The sequence below is a fragment of the Vanellus vanellus genome (assembly GCF_965231255.1).
Source record: "Vanellus vanellus genome assembly, chromosome: 5".
NCBI classification, from domain to species: Eukaryota; Metazoa; Chordata; class Aves; order Charadriiformes; family Charadriidae; genus Vanellus; species Vanellus vanellus.
In genome coordinates this window covers 39,053,685-39,067,511 of record NC_138910.1, presented here as the reverse complement: position 1 = coordinate 39,067,511, position 13,827 = coordinate 39,053,685, and the positions used below count along the sequence as shown (strand labels likewise).

Here is a 13,827-nt window from a genome sequence, read left to right as displayed (position 1 = left end):
TTCCCGTCTTGTGTTCTCTGGGTTCTTGTGGAACTTGTGGTTCCCATCGGGTCGCTTGCTGCCCCTTCCATTCTGCACGCATTCCCTTCCAAACACAGCTGACAAAAATGGAGCCTTCTGCCTCCTTTTCTAGCATTTGCCAAGGGGACTGAGTGAAACTCCTTGGCAAACTGAACCTGAGCCAAAAGCTGCCAGCGGGTAAAGGACTGGAGAGGCTCCTCTAGGGCTCGGCTAGAATATTCTTAGAAGTCTTTGGAAAGAGGATGTTGTGCTACGTGTGTTCATCTGGGCCTGAAAAAAAGTTACTTCTTGAAGACTGCTGCAAGTCTTACCATTTTTTATTTTCTCTGCACTGTTTCAAACTTGGCTGCCGCTTAGGACCTACAGTGAACAGATGACAAGCTTCCACTGCTGTGCAATGGCATAATGCAACCTATCAATGCTTGCAGTGAGAGAAATGCTTGGTGGTGCTCTGTACTGACAGGCAATTTACCTGTCAATTTACCTTGCTGGCTCAGAAATGTGAACGGATGTTATGAGACGATTCCGGATAATAATTCTAGATACTAAAGGTTGAAGTACTGCTTTGTGGTACTTGATTACATTCTACTATGCCTCTTTTTAAGAGTGTGATGGCCAACTTGGAAAGAAGCTCTAGATTTCCTACGATGAGACCTCTTGCCCCAGCATATCAAGCTTCCGTGAGACACTATCAGGTATTTTAAGGGAACAGAAGCGCGTGTTTCTTTGTGCTGTCTCCTCTGAGTTGGATGAGGCTGTACGCTCAATCACTTCCACGTGACTTTGGCCTCGATCTTCTCCTCCTGTCGTTTCTTTAAAGATGTGCCTCAAGTACAACCTCACTCTCTTCAGGCTCTGAAATAACGATAATACTGATAATGATGGTAGTCCTGATAATAATGATAAATGAATTGATGACTTGTCCTGTTTCCAGAGGTTAAGGACTTGTTTTGAAACTCTTTCAAACGTAGTCTGTGCAAATAGAGTAGCACTTGGGAAAAGAAAAAGACCTGGTTGGTATAATGAGAATTAACTGTGTGTTGACTGACTCTCTCTATTTTCTCTCTTCCTTTTTCCCCCTGCCTTCTAGGTGGTTTCTGACAGACACGGTCCTAGGAAAGGTGAATTTATTGTATCTAAAGCAATGGGATCTGTGTTTGGTTGGTAATATACAAGAGGAAGTAACACACTAAGTTGGTCAGGGTTTCAAAGATGCTACTGGCATCTGTGGTCAGGTGTAGAAGGACTGGTGGCAGGATTTTAACTTGCGTGTCACCTGTTACAGCGTCAGTTAATTCAGCAGACACGTAGCTTGCACTTTAAATGATGGCAATGTCGACACGTTTTTAAACACCGAGCAAGTGTAATAGAAGTGCTTTTTTCCCCGTTTGTGCTCTGGTTGCCTGATTGTAGAAAACCTATCAGTGCTGGCTTTTTTTCCCTCTGTACGTTGCTTCCCCGTAAGTTGGACGTGTTTAAAATGGCAGCTTTATTTACCGATGCCTTTCATCTTACTGTTTGTTTCTTTTTTCTTTTCTTTTCTTTTTTTTTTTTTTTTTTTTTGTTGTCTGGAAAGGTGGCAGGCTCCTTGGAGAAAGAACACTGTGCATATTTGGCTTCTGGGGACCGGGACTGTTCTTAGTATATGTGATGTTAATTATTTTGTTTGGATTCGTTGCTCTTTCATAATTATCTCTGGCATGGCATTCTAAATGTCATAGCGACTTTTTAACTCTGTTTTCTATAGAAAGCTGAATAAATGTAAGTTGTTCTTAGGTTGTTTTTTAAACAAGCGTGAGTTCTGCACATCGTTTTTCCGAACCGTGAAGTATGATGCTGCCTAACGATTCTCAAAGCGTGATCAGCCGAGCAGATGCTGCTGATTTTTACCGCAGTGGTAGCAACCAGCGTTAAAACTAGCTCATGTTTAAATGTCGTCTCCGTGGGTCTTTTACAGCAGCACGCACGTAACAGGTAGGAAACTGTAGCATTCTAAGCTATGAAATGTTGAGTTGAAAGAGCTGAATAGAAAAACGCAACGTGTCCGTGGAATACCCTGTTGGTCAGCTGGGGTCAGCTGTCCCGGCTGTGTCTCCTGCCAGCTTCTCGGGCACCCCCAGCCTACTGGCTGGTGGGGTGCTGTGAGAAGCAGAAAAGGCCTGGACCCGGTGTAAGCGCTACTCAGCAGTAACTCAAATGTCCCTGTGTGTTTCGATTTGGTGTCTGTGTTGGTGTGGGTCAACATCAGCATTTCCGTTTGGGTCAGGAGTGTGATTGCCAGGTGAATACCCAGGCATACCTATTTCCGTGCTTTGCTTCACGCTGCAGCGTGGTCTGAAAGTTCTTCAGCTGCACTTCTCTGATGCCACGACACCAAAAGGTTAGTCCAGGAGCATGCCTAATGTCCCTCGGATGCTAATGTGGTCCCTACAGGGGGGTTCTCCACCCGGTGTGCGAGAGCCAATCAACACACTGAGTCGAGATAGTTGTTTTCATTTCAATTCTGCAGGATCAGGTGCCGGGCATTTAACAAGAGCCAGCTCACCTCACGTTGCCAACCACCCCGCTGAGTCTCCAGGATGAAGCTCCTGTACCGGAGAATCCAGGGGCGGAGGAGCTCGCTGAGTAAGAATCCCGTGTAAGGATGACAAAACACGCAAAAGAGACAACAAATAATTGTGGAACATTCCCTCCCCTTTAAGAGGCATTTGATCGCTTGGCGTACCCAGACTTTTACCGGGATACAGTTTTCCAGGCAATACTTCAAAAGGATTCGCTCCTTGCCTCGCTCTTGGAGCAATTCGGAACCCCTGTGAATGAAATGAGGCCTGTTATCAGAGGAGGACCCCTCAGGAGTTCCCAATCTAGGAATTACTTCTTTTAACAGAGCTTTGACAACTTCTCTCGCCCAGTTGGTGCGGCAAGGGAAAGCTTCCGGCCAGCTCGAAAAGGTGTCTCCCAAAACAAGCCGAGATTTGAACTTTTCTCTGAGTTGCCAAAATGTGGAATCTCTTTGCCAGTGTTGCCCGGGAGCTATCCCTGTTGGGGGATAGTAGTTGCTTAGTGTAAATAAGTAAGTTTTAATGAGAATAAATTACTTTGGGTGTGATTTGCGCTGTTTGCCTAGGTTTACTTGGCACGAGGAGCTAGATTTGTTGAAGCCTTCAGGCGGGCATAGAGTTCTTTTTCTTAGTGATTTTCCTCGCAGCTGGTAGAGGGCTGTGTTTAGTCTTTTCCTATGGGGAAGATGTTGATATCGCACTGATGTTTCTGTAGTGTTTTTCCCAAGCCTGGGACTCTTCAGTTCTCCATGTTCTTCCAGGAGCGCAGGTGCACAAGGAGTGTAAGCCAGAAGATAAGGAGGCTCCAACCCTGGGCTGAAACTGCAGATCAACAAGAGAAGAGCCAGCCTGCCCGGACACAGAAGGCGGCGGCAGCAGCCAGATGTTAGAAGACACCAGGCCAAGAATCACCTTGGGACTAAAGGACGCGTGGAGAGCGTGTGGAGAGCGCGTGAGGGGCGGGGGTATAGATCACGAGTGTGTAATTGCCCAGGGATTTCTTTGTTGGCGGTCCCTGTCTTTTGGAGGCACCCAGCCCGGGCTGTCAGTGCTGCTGTACCTCTCAATTAAATTCATTATTTTATAAAATCCGAGGCCTGAGACTCTGATGCGGGAAACTTAGGGCCAAGCCTGAAGAAGAAGGAAGCGCACTGGAGAGTAGGGGTGTGGGGGGTGGGGGGCGTGGGAGGGGGGGTGTGGGGGGGTGTGGGGGTGTGGTGTAAATTAGTATTTAATGAAATACTAATCATGAAATAAAAAGAAATAATGAAAAATATAGACAAAACCGTATCAAGCTCCCGAGATGACAGTCGCGACGCTGGCTGACACTGGGGCAGTCCCAGGCTGGACTCAGTGACGGACGGGAACTGAATTCCGGATCTGCATTCAGGATCAGGATCACAGGCAGACGAAGAGAGTCCTCCTCAGACGTCGGCCACTGGAGGAAGAGAGCTGACCCTTTGATCCCTCAGTTTTTATACTGAGCATGAGGCAGATGGGATGGAATACCCTGTTGGTCAGGTTTGGGTCACCTGTCCTGTCCGCTCCTCCCTGCAGGTGGGACCCCACTATGCTTTTCCGCTTCCGACCCTCCAGCGGGGCAAATAACAAAGTTGGTTGGCCTTGGGTGTTATAGCAATAAGCATAAGCAAGAGCCTCTCTGCATACCATGCCTGGGCATCAGCTATAAACAATTGGTCTTATCACTCTGAGAGAGTGAGCACTCTCTGCACAAGATGCAGTTAATTTCAGTAGTTGGAGAGGCCCAGCTAAGAAGCGACGTTACCGAACAAAATTGGTTCTGTTTTACCTCAAACCCGGACACTCCCCAGTTGGGGTTGTGAGTCAACATCACGGTTTCTGAGAGCTGATACCTTCCTTCAGGGTTTCCTCGATGGGATCCAAGAGATTGTTTCCAATGGCACAGGTCAGAGGTAGTCAAGGGGACATGGACAAAAACTGGCATACCCCTACCGCTTGTCTCAGGGGCGCCTGCATTGCCGGTTGGGAGTGTCCCCGACTCCTCCTGGACACGGGGCTGAAGTTTTCATTTCCCTTCCGCCCTTTTTCTTGAACTCCCCCCCAGGACTCCCCCGGTTGTCTCCTGTCTCTACCTCAGGGTAGAGGGGGACCTGGACAGGCTGGAGAGGTGGGCCCGTGCCAACCTCCTGAAGTTGAACAAGGCCAAGTGCAAGGTCCTACATCAGGGTCGGGGCAATCCCAAGCACAGATCCAGGCTGGGGGGAGAATGGATCGAGAGCAGCCCTGAGGAGAAGGAGCTGGGGGTGCTGATTGAGGAGAAGCTCAGCATGAGCCGGCAAAGCGTGATCACAGCCCAGAAGGCCAACCGTGTCCTGGGCTGCATCAGAAGATGCGTGGCCAGCAGGTCAAGGGAGGCGATTCTGCCCCTCTACTCTGCTCTGGTGAGACCCCACCTGGAGTACTGCGTCCAGCTCTGGAGCCCCCAACACAGGGAAGACATGGACCTGTTGGAGCGGGCCCAGAGGAGGGCCTCCGAGGTGATCAGAGGGCTGGAGCACCTCTCCTGTGAGGACAGGCTGAGAGAGCTGGGGTTGTTCAGCGTGGAGAAGAGAAGGCTCAAGTGGTTGGTGCGCACTGGAGTCCTGTCCCATCCAATTCTCTGCCACTCATGAGGACTACCAAGATGTGGTGAGGCTATGTTGCGTGAAAATTAGAACAAGCCCTTCAAGTCTCAGATTTCTGGGTTTATTTCCATTCTGTAGAATGGGGGTCCAGCCATTTAACAACAGCCAGCACACCTCATGTTTCCAAACACCCGATATTTACTACAGTCAAACACAGCCAATTGGTCAGTAATGATTCCCTGGGCACTCCTGATGAGACATCTGCATCCAAGCTCATGTTTAATCCAGTCAGGGAGGTTACCCGATGAGCATGCTCATGAGTCACAAAGGGGGGGTGTCTTTTAGCACCAGAACTACCCAGGGGCAGTCTGGGATCCCCTCTGGGCTCCCCTTTGGTCCACAAGTTCTCTTTTGGGCTGGCTTCTGTCTAAGTCCGCAACTGCAGAAGAACACGTTGGACCCGTCGTTTCCTTTTGCACCCTCTTCAAGCTCAGCCCCGTCCCAACCACAGCGTCTTGCTCAGCTCTGGACTCTGTTCGGTGACATCCCTGATGGGCACCCGGGTTACAGGGGGAAGCTGGAGCTGGTCCCCAGTAAAACCCCCAAAGCGCGGAGGGAGAGACAAGTCAGGTTTCTGGCTCGGGGCGCTTTGTGCTCCACGGTGGGCTTCCGAAGAAACCTCCGCGCAGGCAGACGCAGGAAATGCCTTTTCCTGCCTTTGTGGACTGAGGCTTCTGCAGCCCCGGGCGCCCCTAGCCCACCTGCCTCCGCCTCCGCCTTTGCCTCTGCCGGAGCCGCTCAGCCCTCGCTCAGCCCCGGAGGGCTTTTCTCAGCACCCCTGCGGCTTTTCCTCGGGGAAGAGCACTCGCCCTGCAGTGCCTTCAGGCAGAACCCAGGTTTCCCCGCCGCCCGGGCGCACACGGCCGCCTTCGCCGCGGAGCCGCCGTCCGCAGGTGAGCCGGGCCGCGGGGCCGCCCCCCCTTCCCGGCCTCGCGCCCCCTCCGGCTCTGCCGGCCGCCGCCTGGCCCCGCGCGCGCCGGGCCGGGCCGGGGCGGGGCGGGGCGGGCCGGGCCGGGTCGTGCCGCGCGGCCCTTGTGCGCGTGCGGGGCCGTTGGGCGGTGCGAGGTGCCTCAGAGGCGGCTGCTGCCCGGACGAGGCTGCCCGGCCCGTCCCCCCGGCGCTGCCCGCCCTCCGCTGGCCTGCTGAGTAGGCCCGGACCGGGGCTGTCCGTCGCTTCTGGCGGTGCTGCACGTTGGGGGAGTCCGGAGGCCGCGGGGCTGAAGTTGGGTGATGGGAGACGGCGCCAGGATGAGCCCCTTCTCCTGGGGTAAAGCGAAAAGGCTTGTGGGTTTAAACCAAGGGGCCGGTGCTCCGGGGTATAAGATCCGCCCCTGAAGCACCCCGAAAGCAGGTACAGCTCAGGGGGGTGGCGAGTGCGGCTGCGGTGGCAGGGCCTCGGTGAAGTCGCGACGTGGCTGGCGTGAGCCCGCGGTGCTGTGTTGGAGTACATTCCCCTGTCTAGGGTGCGGAACCGGCCAGCAGGGCAGGAGAATCCAGCCTTGGCATGATGGCCTTTACCAAAGAAAGACCTTTGAAACAACCCCATAATTACCCTCTAACCCGGAAATCCAGCTGTAGCCGAAGCAGTGTGTTTTAACAATGAAGTCTCAGCGTGGCAGTTCTTGTCATTGCAAAAAAATGCCAGATTATGATAAACTTTTATTACTTGTAAAATACGTTATTAGAACAAACTTAGTCACTTAGTGTACATTGTTTTACGTTTTTTTAATGGAACATCCATTTATGCTGTAGAAAAGTCTCGATCACTTGGCTGCTTCCATGGTTTTTTGTGTGTTTTTTTTTCATTAATACAGGAGCTGAGCCAAAGAGTCCTGGCTCCCGAACATCTCCAGTACCTGAGGAGAGTTTTGAGTTTCTTCCTGAATTCTTGATGGGCAATTTACCTATACCAGAGGCTCCGGAACCCTATGCTTTAAACAGCCGTGCAGTTGGTGTAATGGAAATGAGCTCTCCGCTACTTGCAGGTCAGAATTCGTCTGATTCTTGTCTGGTCCCCCTAAATAAAAGCCTTCTAAGGAAATAGATATGAAATTGAAAATAATTGTGTGAATTTCACCTAACTGTTTTTAAAAGGGTTTATTACAGCTTCAGGGTATGAACTCTAGAAAAGTGGGAACCAGTAAGGTACTAAGGTGGGCCTCCCAAAATGAGTGGTTAAGTATGCCACTGAAGCCGAAAACCTTGATGGGGGTAGAGCGCTTTGCAGAATACACCCTAAGAGTTCTTGGATGCGTTAAAGAGGTCAGAGAGGAGTCTTGACGGTCAGGATTTAGGACTGAAGATTTAGGACTCTTTGGAAGAGCTTAATTTTCCAAATGTTTTGCAAGTGAAAACCGTGAAGTCAAACTAACCCCCTCCCCCCCAACCCGGCCGGGGTAAACACCCGCAAAGTGTTCAGAGCTATGTCATGATCTTTCAGTCCGTTTAATTCTCGGTTGTACTGGAAGTCCCAAAGTTTCCAAAATGGGAGAGCAATTGGCTTAACCTCATCCTGTCGAAATGCAAGCTCGTCCCTGCGCTCAAGAGCTTACATTTTAATTGAATGTGAAATGACATGGGAAGGAAAGGAATCTGGACAGTGGGCATGTGACAGCATGTGCAATGTCCGTGTGTGTTTTTGTAGGGTTCTTTAGCGTGTAGGACATCTCGAGTCTTTTGCATCTTTACTACAGGGAAGTTAGTCTCTGAAACAATTAAAAATGCAACCAACAGGCCTTAAAATAGCTTAAAAAGAACAAGCACATGTGATAGACTGCCTAATAATCCAGTATATTCACTAAAAGTTTTAGATGGCACTTGTGTAAGGAGGCAGTGTCTGACACACGTGTGATATTCTTCCGTAGAACGACCGAGGCTGCAGAGTTGGGGAGGCCAGATGGTTTTGCAAGCCCCCAGCGAAAGAATCCAGAGTCTTTCCTGGCTGAATTTCCTGCTGAAATTTCAAGAACAAGTAGCAGTGGAGTAAACTTCCAAGTCTCAGGCTCTTCATTTGTTCCTTTTGATTGCAGGAGGATCTCCCCCACCACTAGTAGTCCCAACACATAAAGAGAAAAGCGGTGCACCACCAGTTCGAAGTCTTTATGATGAATTATCTAGTCCTGGATCGACGCCTCTAAGCTCAAGAAGACCAGTAAGTGGCTTAGGTACTGACCTGTTCGAAGCAGAAGAGGGGAGGTAGTTTACTGCTTCCGTGAATTCTTTTAACTCCTTTGTCTCAACTGCTGTAGCAAACTGGCTGGTGACCCTTCAGGTCCTGCTGCTGCTTAGTCTGGTTGCTTGGTATGCCTGTTCCTGTGTAGCCTAACTGCGAGCTGCCGTTGTGGAGCTGTCTCCTGTTGTTAGTGATTTTCGGTGCTGTAGAGAATGCAAAGTGCAAATCCTGCCTCTGCTATGCTTTGTCCATGACAAATGCAGACTTGTGAGAGCTTTTTACCTTCTTGTAAATCTATGGGGCTGCTGATTGCCCGAAGGGCCCAAATTTGTGTTCTCTTTTCTGTTAGTGGGCACTAGAGGCATTTACTGAGCTAGGAGGACTTTTGTACTGAGGGAAAGATCATCAAACTTTGGGGAGGGAGATGGGGTCAATTTTGAAAGAGTAACAAAAAATTTATACAAGGTCATTCTAATAATAAGCTCCAATACTTACCTCAAGCGAGCAGCCAAACATTAGTAGGTTCTTTTTTGGTGAACATGATTCTTTAGATGCAAGGAGAAGGCCTCACTGAATGTGCAGTCCTTTTTTGTGTGTTACCTTCTGAAAAGTTTATTTTTAAAGTTCAAGTTCTCTGCGAAGGACAGAACCCAACTGACCTAAAAGACTGGATATTTAAAAAAAAACCAAAAATAAAGAAGGACCAGCTTTCAGAATACATGTTGCTAGGCAGAGTGGTGCTCAAATTTTGTTTGATCTTGCATCTGAGACGTGCCCTGATTCAGACTAAAAATGTACTAAAATTGTTTTGGATATTGAGATCCTTCTATGTTAAAAAGCAAATAACTCCTGGCTGCTAAAGCTGGAAGTATACTTTCCTTTAGCACAGTTGCAGTAAGGAGTTGAGCGGATAAGGAAGTCAGTGGTGAGGAATACCAGTGGGGATGATGCTCTCGTGATTTGTAAGCCTTTTAGACAGTGAAAATCAGATGCTGGTGACTAATGATCCTGGCATGCTTTCCATCAGGATGCAGGTGAATGTGTGAATTGCTCTACTACAGCACTGGCGAGATGCCTGGGTTTTTTTGAAAAATTAAATCTTACAGATTTCTGAGTATCAATACCAAGAGCTGCTTGGTTTCACAAAGCATATGCGATTGGTGTTAGGTAAGGGATTCTTCAGTTCCTATTGCCTAAAGCTCACCCTAAGCCTAACTAAGCTTTCTTCTTGTGTACTGGTAGCTCTTTCTTGTTAGATGCTAAAATATTGCAGACAGTGCCTGAATCCTATTGCTTGTGGCGCTTCCCTTCAGGAGTTTGCTCTACACTCCCATGCTATCTCTGATCGTTGCACTGAAGCCTCTGATCAGGAAAGTTAACTGCCTTCTCTTCTAAGGCTTAGTCATCAGCTGGAAATGCCAGAATGGCATTCCAGAGGCCGACTGGCTGTCCAGACAATCTGCTAGGCAGCGTGCTAGAACGTAATACCATTGTCAAATCACTTTTCGTTGCTAACTTTTAATAATCTTGTATGAAATGTACTTGGAAATGCCTGGAAATGCTCTCGGCTGATCTGAGAAGTGCACCTGTAAGAATGATTTGTTACTCTTTCTGTATTTTACTGCAGGCCAGCTTCTCTCTAACACAAAGCCCATTGGTTGGAACTCTGCCAGCAACTCCTGGAACAGGTAGATATCATGTCAAAATAGATAATCGACTGTCTTACAGCTTTCCTTAAGAGAGAAAAACCATTACTGTTCAAGCTGCATCAATTCCTTGCTAGTTCACGAAGGACTTGTATCTTTCTTTACGGGCTTTTCAAAAGGGATGTGGATGTGAACAGGAAATGGTTTTCCACTTTGAGATAAACTAAATTGCAATCAGCTTTGTTTATTCCTTATTCAAGATGTGTTGTTGAAGTGAGCACAGAGGTAATTGTGCTTGAGTGAAGCTGCTGAGATCTATGGGTTGCCTTGAATCTTCATAAGGATTTCAATCTTCTGTATGAACCCATGGCTTCTTCCTAAGCTTAATTCTGCCGTTTTGTTCCCGCTTGGATTCTGTATTCAACTACTGGTGTTCAGGGCTGAAGGAGAAAGTTAGCTTACGAGCCATAAAACTCCCTACCGTGCTTGCAGACGTCTTTGTCTGAGTCTGCAGAGAAATCTCCCGCAAGCTCTTGCATAGACAAGGGAAATGCTCGATACCGACTTTATTCTTTGAGTTTAAGCTCCTAAGCTGATCTGTCTTGCAAACGTAATTTGTTAAACAACGCCATTTCAATTTAACAGCTTCAGGGACGTTCACTCCTGCGAGTGCCGGACAGCATAGGAAGACTACTCTATCTCCTGCTCAGCTAGATCCTTTTTATACTCAGGGTGATTCCCTAACTTCAGAGGATCAACTTGATGACACATGGGTAACTGTATTTGGGTAAGTAGACTTCCAAAGCATGAGAAAAATCATGGGTGAAATCCTGGCAATGTGTGGCAAGGAGGCCTTGGACGTTGCTGTTGTCCGGCATTCCTAGGTTCTGCCAGAAGTACAGCTGCGGCTGAAGCCAGTCAATGCCCCTGTTCTAGTGAAGCACCTTAACTTAAGCTGCGTGTTATTTTTTTCCAGTTAGAAAGGCAGCATTCTGCCATTGGGGTGTGGTGAAGGAAGGAAACCTGGAAGCCTAAGCTGTGGTGAAGGAAAGAAGCCTAATATTCCTGCAGGCCCTGCTTCTAAAATGGCATTAACACACTGGTCTCTTCTGGATTTCTAAAACCCCTTCCTAGGCTTCTATTTTAGCACCAGATTTCATAAACTACTCATTTTAATTTTTTTGTATATTTTTTCCATGTTACAGATTTCCTCAAGCATCAGCTTCATATATTCTTCTACAATTTGCACAGTATGGAAACATATTAAAGCATGTGGTATGTCTTAGTTTGAGATTTATTTCTGAAAATGTTCTAGCTCATTCTTTAGAAGGCTGAGTGTCACACTAGTCTCATAATCTCATCTAGATGTCCAACACAGGAAACTGGATGCATATTCAATACCAGTCTAAGCTTCAAGCCCGGAAAGCCTTAAGCAAAGATGGAAGAATTTTTGGTGAATGTATCATGATTGGTGTCAAGCCGTGTATAGATAAAGTAAGTTACCAGCTGCTTTTCTTTAATTATGAGGCACTCTGCTTTTGGGCTTCCTCTTGATTTTCCCTGACCTCTTTTCTTTTTTCCCTTTTTGAATTGCAAAACCTAGCAAGTTAAGTTCTGTAGGTAGAGTCTTTTCTGTCTGAAAAACATGAGTTTTTCTTAAGTATTTGTCCAAATTTGCTGCTGAGAAGGATCACGATTGCAAACGTCCGTGCTGCTTGGAATTTAGAATGCACAGGATTCTGTTGTTGTACCAGATACGAAGGGAAACCATAACAGGAGACACTTGAGCTACAAGAGTTTCCTAGATGCGAATTGGTGGCATTCATGGGCTGCAATAGATATGTGGTGGCAGATGGCGACTGTTACTGCTCCTAATGGTCCCTCTTTTTTATGTGACTCTTCATCGTGTTCTGCCTTTTCAGTTTATCGTAGTGCATTAGGCTGAAAATTTGATAACAAGGCACTCTACCCCCATAAAATCATGTTCCTTTCTTTTAAATAGTGGTTTGAGTAGGGCTGGCTGTATTTCAGGCTAATTTGATCACGAGCTATTAGTTTCTAGGCATGGACAACGCTCTAACCATTAGTTCCTGCAACATTTTCAATTGGTTTCTATACCCCTGTGCTCTTGTGCTAGAGCTTCTAATCTGTTCTTACCTTATTTCCTACTTTGGTGTCCACTCTGTATCAACTACTGAACTGCTGAAAAGGTGAAACACTAGAAGTACTGGTCTAAGACATTTATCTTGATCTTAATTGCTTTTGAATTTTCTATTTTGTGGTATCCTGGGTTGAGGTAAAACAGGTAAAACAAATTTTCTGTTCAGTAATTTTAGAATATTCTTAGAAGTCTTTGGAAAGAGGATGTTGTGCTACGTGTGTTCATCTGGGCCTGAAAAAAAGTTACTTCTTGAAGACTGCTGCAAGTCTTACCATTTTTTATTTTCTCTGCACTGTTTCAAACTTGGCTGCCGCTTAGGACCTACAGTGAACAGATGACAAGCTTCCACTGCTGTGCAATGGCATAATGCAACCTATCAATGCTTGCAGTGAGAGAAGTGCTTGGTGGTGCTCTGTATTGACAGGCAATTTTGCTGGTCTTTGCTGGCTCAGAAATGTGAACGTATGTTATCAGACAATTCTGGATAATAAATATTTAAGTTTACTAAAGTATGTGTTTATGTTATATTATGCATCTTTTTAAGAGTGTGATGGAAAACTTTGAAAGAAGCTCTACATCCTCAATCTCTTCAGTTTTTACTCCACCTACAAAATCTGTTGGAACACCGGTGCAACCTGCAAATTATACTACAAGGATTTCTACAATGAGACCTCTTGCAACAGCATATAAAGCTTCCACTAGTGACTATCAGGTATTTTAAGGGAACAGAAGTGCATGTTTCTTTGTGCTGTCTCCTCTGAGTTGGATGAGGCTGTACACGCAATCACTTCCACGTGACTTTGGCCTCGATCTTCTCCTCCTGTCGTTTCTTTAAAGATGTGGTCCAAGTCCAAACTCACTCTGTTCAGGGTCTGAAATAATAACACTACTACTGAAAAATAATAAATTAATGACTTGTGATTCCAGAGGTTAAGGACTTGTTTTGAAACTCTTTCAAACGTAGTCTGTGCAAATAGAGTAGCACTTGGGAAAAGACTTGGTTGGTATAATGAGAAAACTGTGTGTTGACTGACTCTCTCTATTTTCTCTCTTCCTTTTTCCCTCTGTCTTCTAGGTGGTTTCTGACAGACAAACTCCTAGGAAAGGTGAAAGTATTGTATCTAAAGCAATGGAATATGTTTTTGGTTGGTAATGTACAAGAGGAAGTAACACACTAAGTTGGTCAGGGTTTCAAAGATGCTACTGGCATCTGTGGTTAGTTGTGTAACTACTGGTGGCAGGATTTTAATGTCCATCTCAACTGTTACGCCTTCAGTTAATTCAGCAGACATGTAGCTTGCACTTTAAGTGATGGCAATGTAGACGTGGTTTTAAAATGTGAGCAAGTGTAAATAAAGTGCTTTTTTCCCCACTGTGTGCTCTGATTTTGTGACTTTACAAAAAATACCAGCACTGGCTATTTTTTTTTTTCCACTCTGATTATTTTCTGGAAATTGCTTCCCAGTAAGTTTGATATATTTAAAGTGGCAGCTTTATTTAATGATGCATTTAATATTACTGTTTGGTTGGTTTTCTATCTGGAAAGGTGGCAGGCTCCTTGGAGAAAGAACACTATGCATATTTGGCTGCTGAGGACTGG

General features: G+C 46.7%; 1 protein-coding gene across 1 annotated transcript; it reads left to right on the top strand.

The window, feature by feature from the left end:
* Positions 1–6,496: 6,496 nt before the first annotated feature.
* Positions 6,497–13,596, top strand: LOC309672472 (nucleoporin NUP35-like; the record flags this gene model as incomplete). Its single annotated transcript, XM_082484001.1, has 8 exons — positions 6,497–6,515; positions 7,063–7,233; positions 8,278–8,412; positions 10,712–10,853; positions 11,272–11,341; positions 11,432–11,560; positions 12,772–12,939; positions 13,303–13,596. 8 exons carry the CDS (start codon positions 6,497–6,499, stop codon positions 13,378–13,380), a joined length of 912 nt encoding a protein of 303 aa, XP_082340127.1. The 3' UTR covers positions 13,381–13,596.
* Between the last annotated feature and the right edge of the window lie 231 nt (positions 13,597–13,827).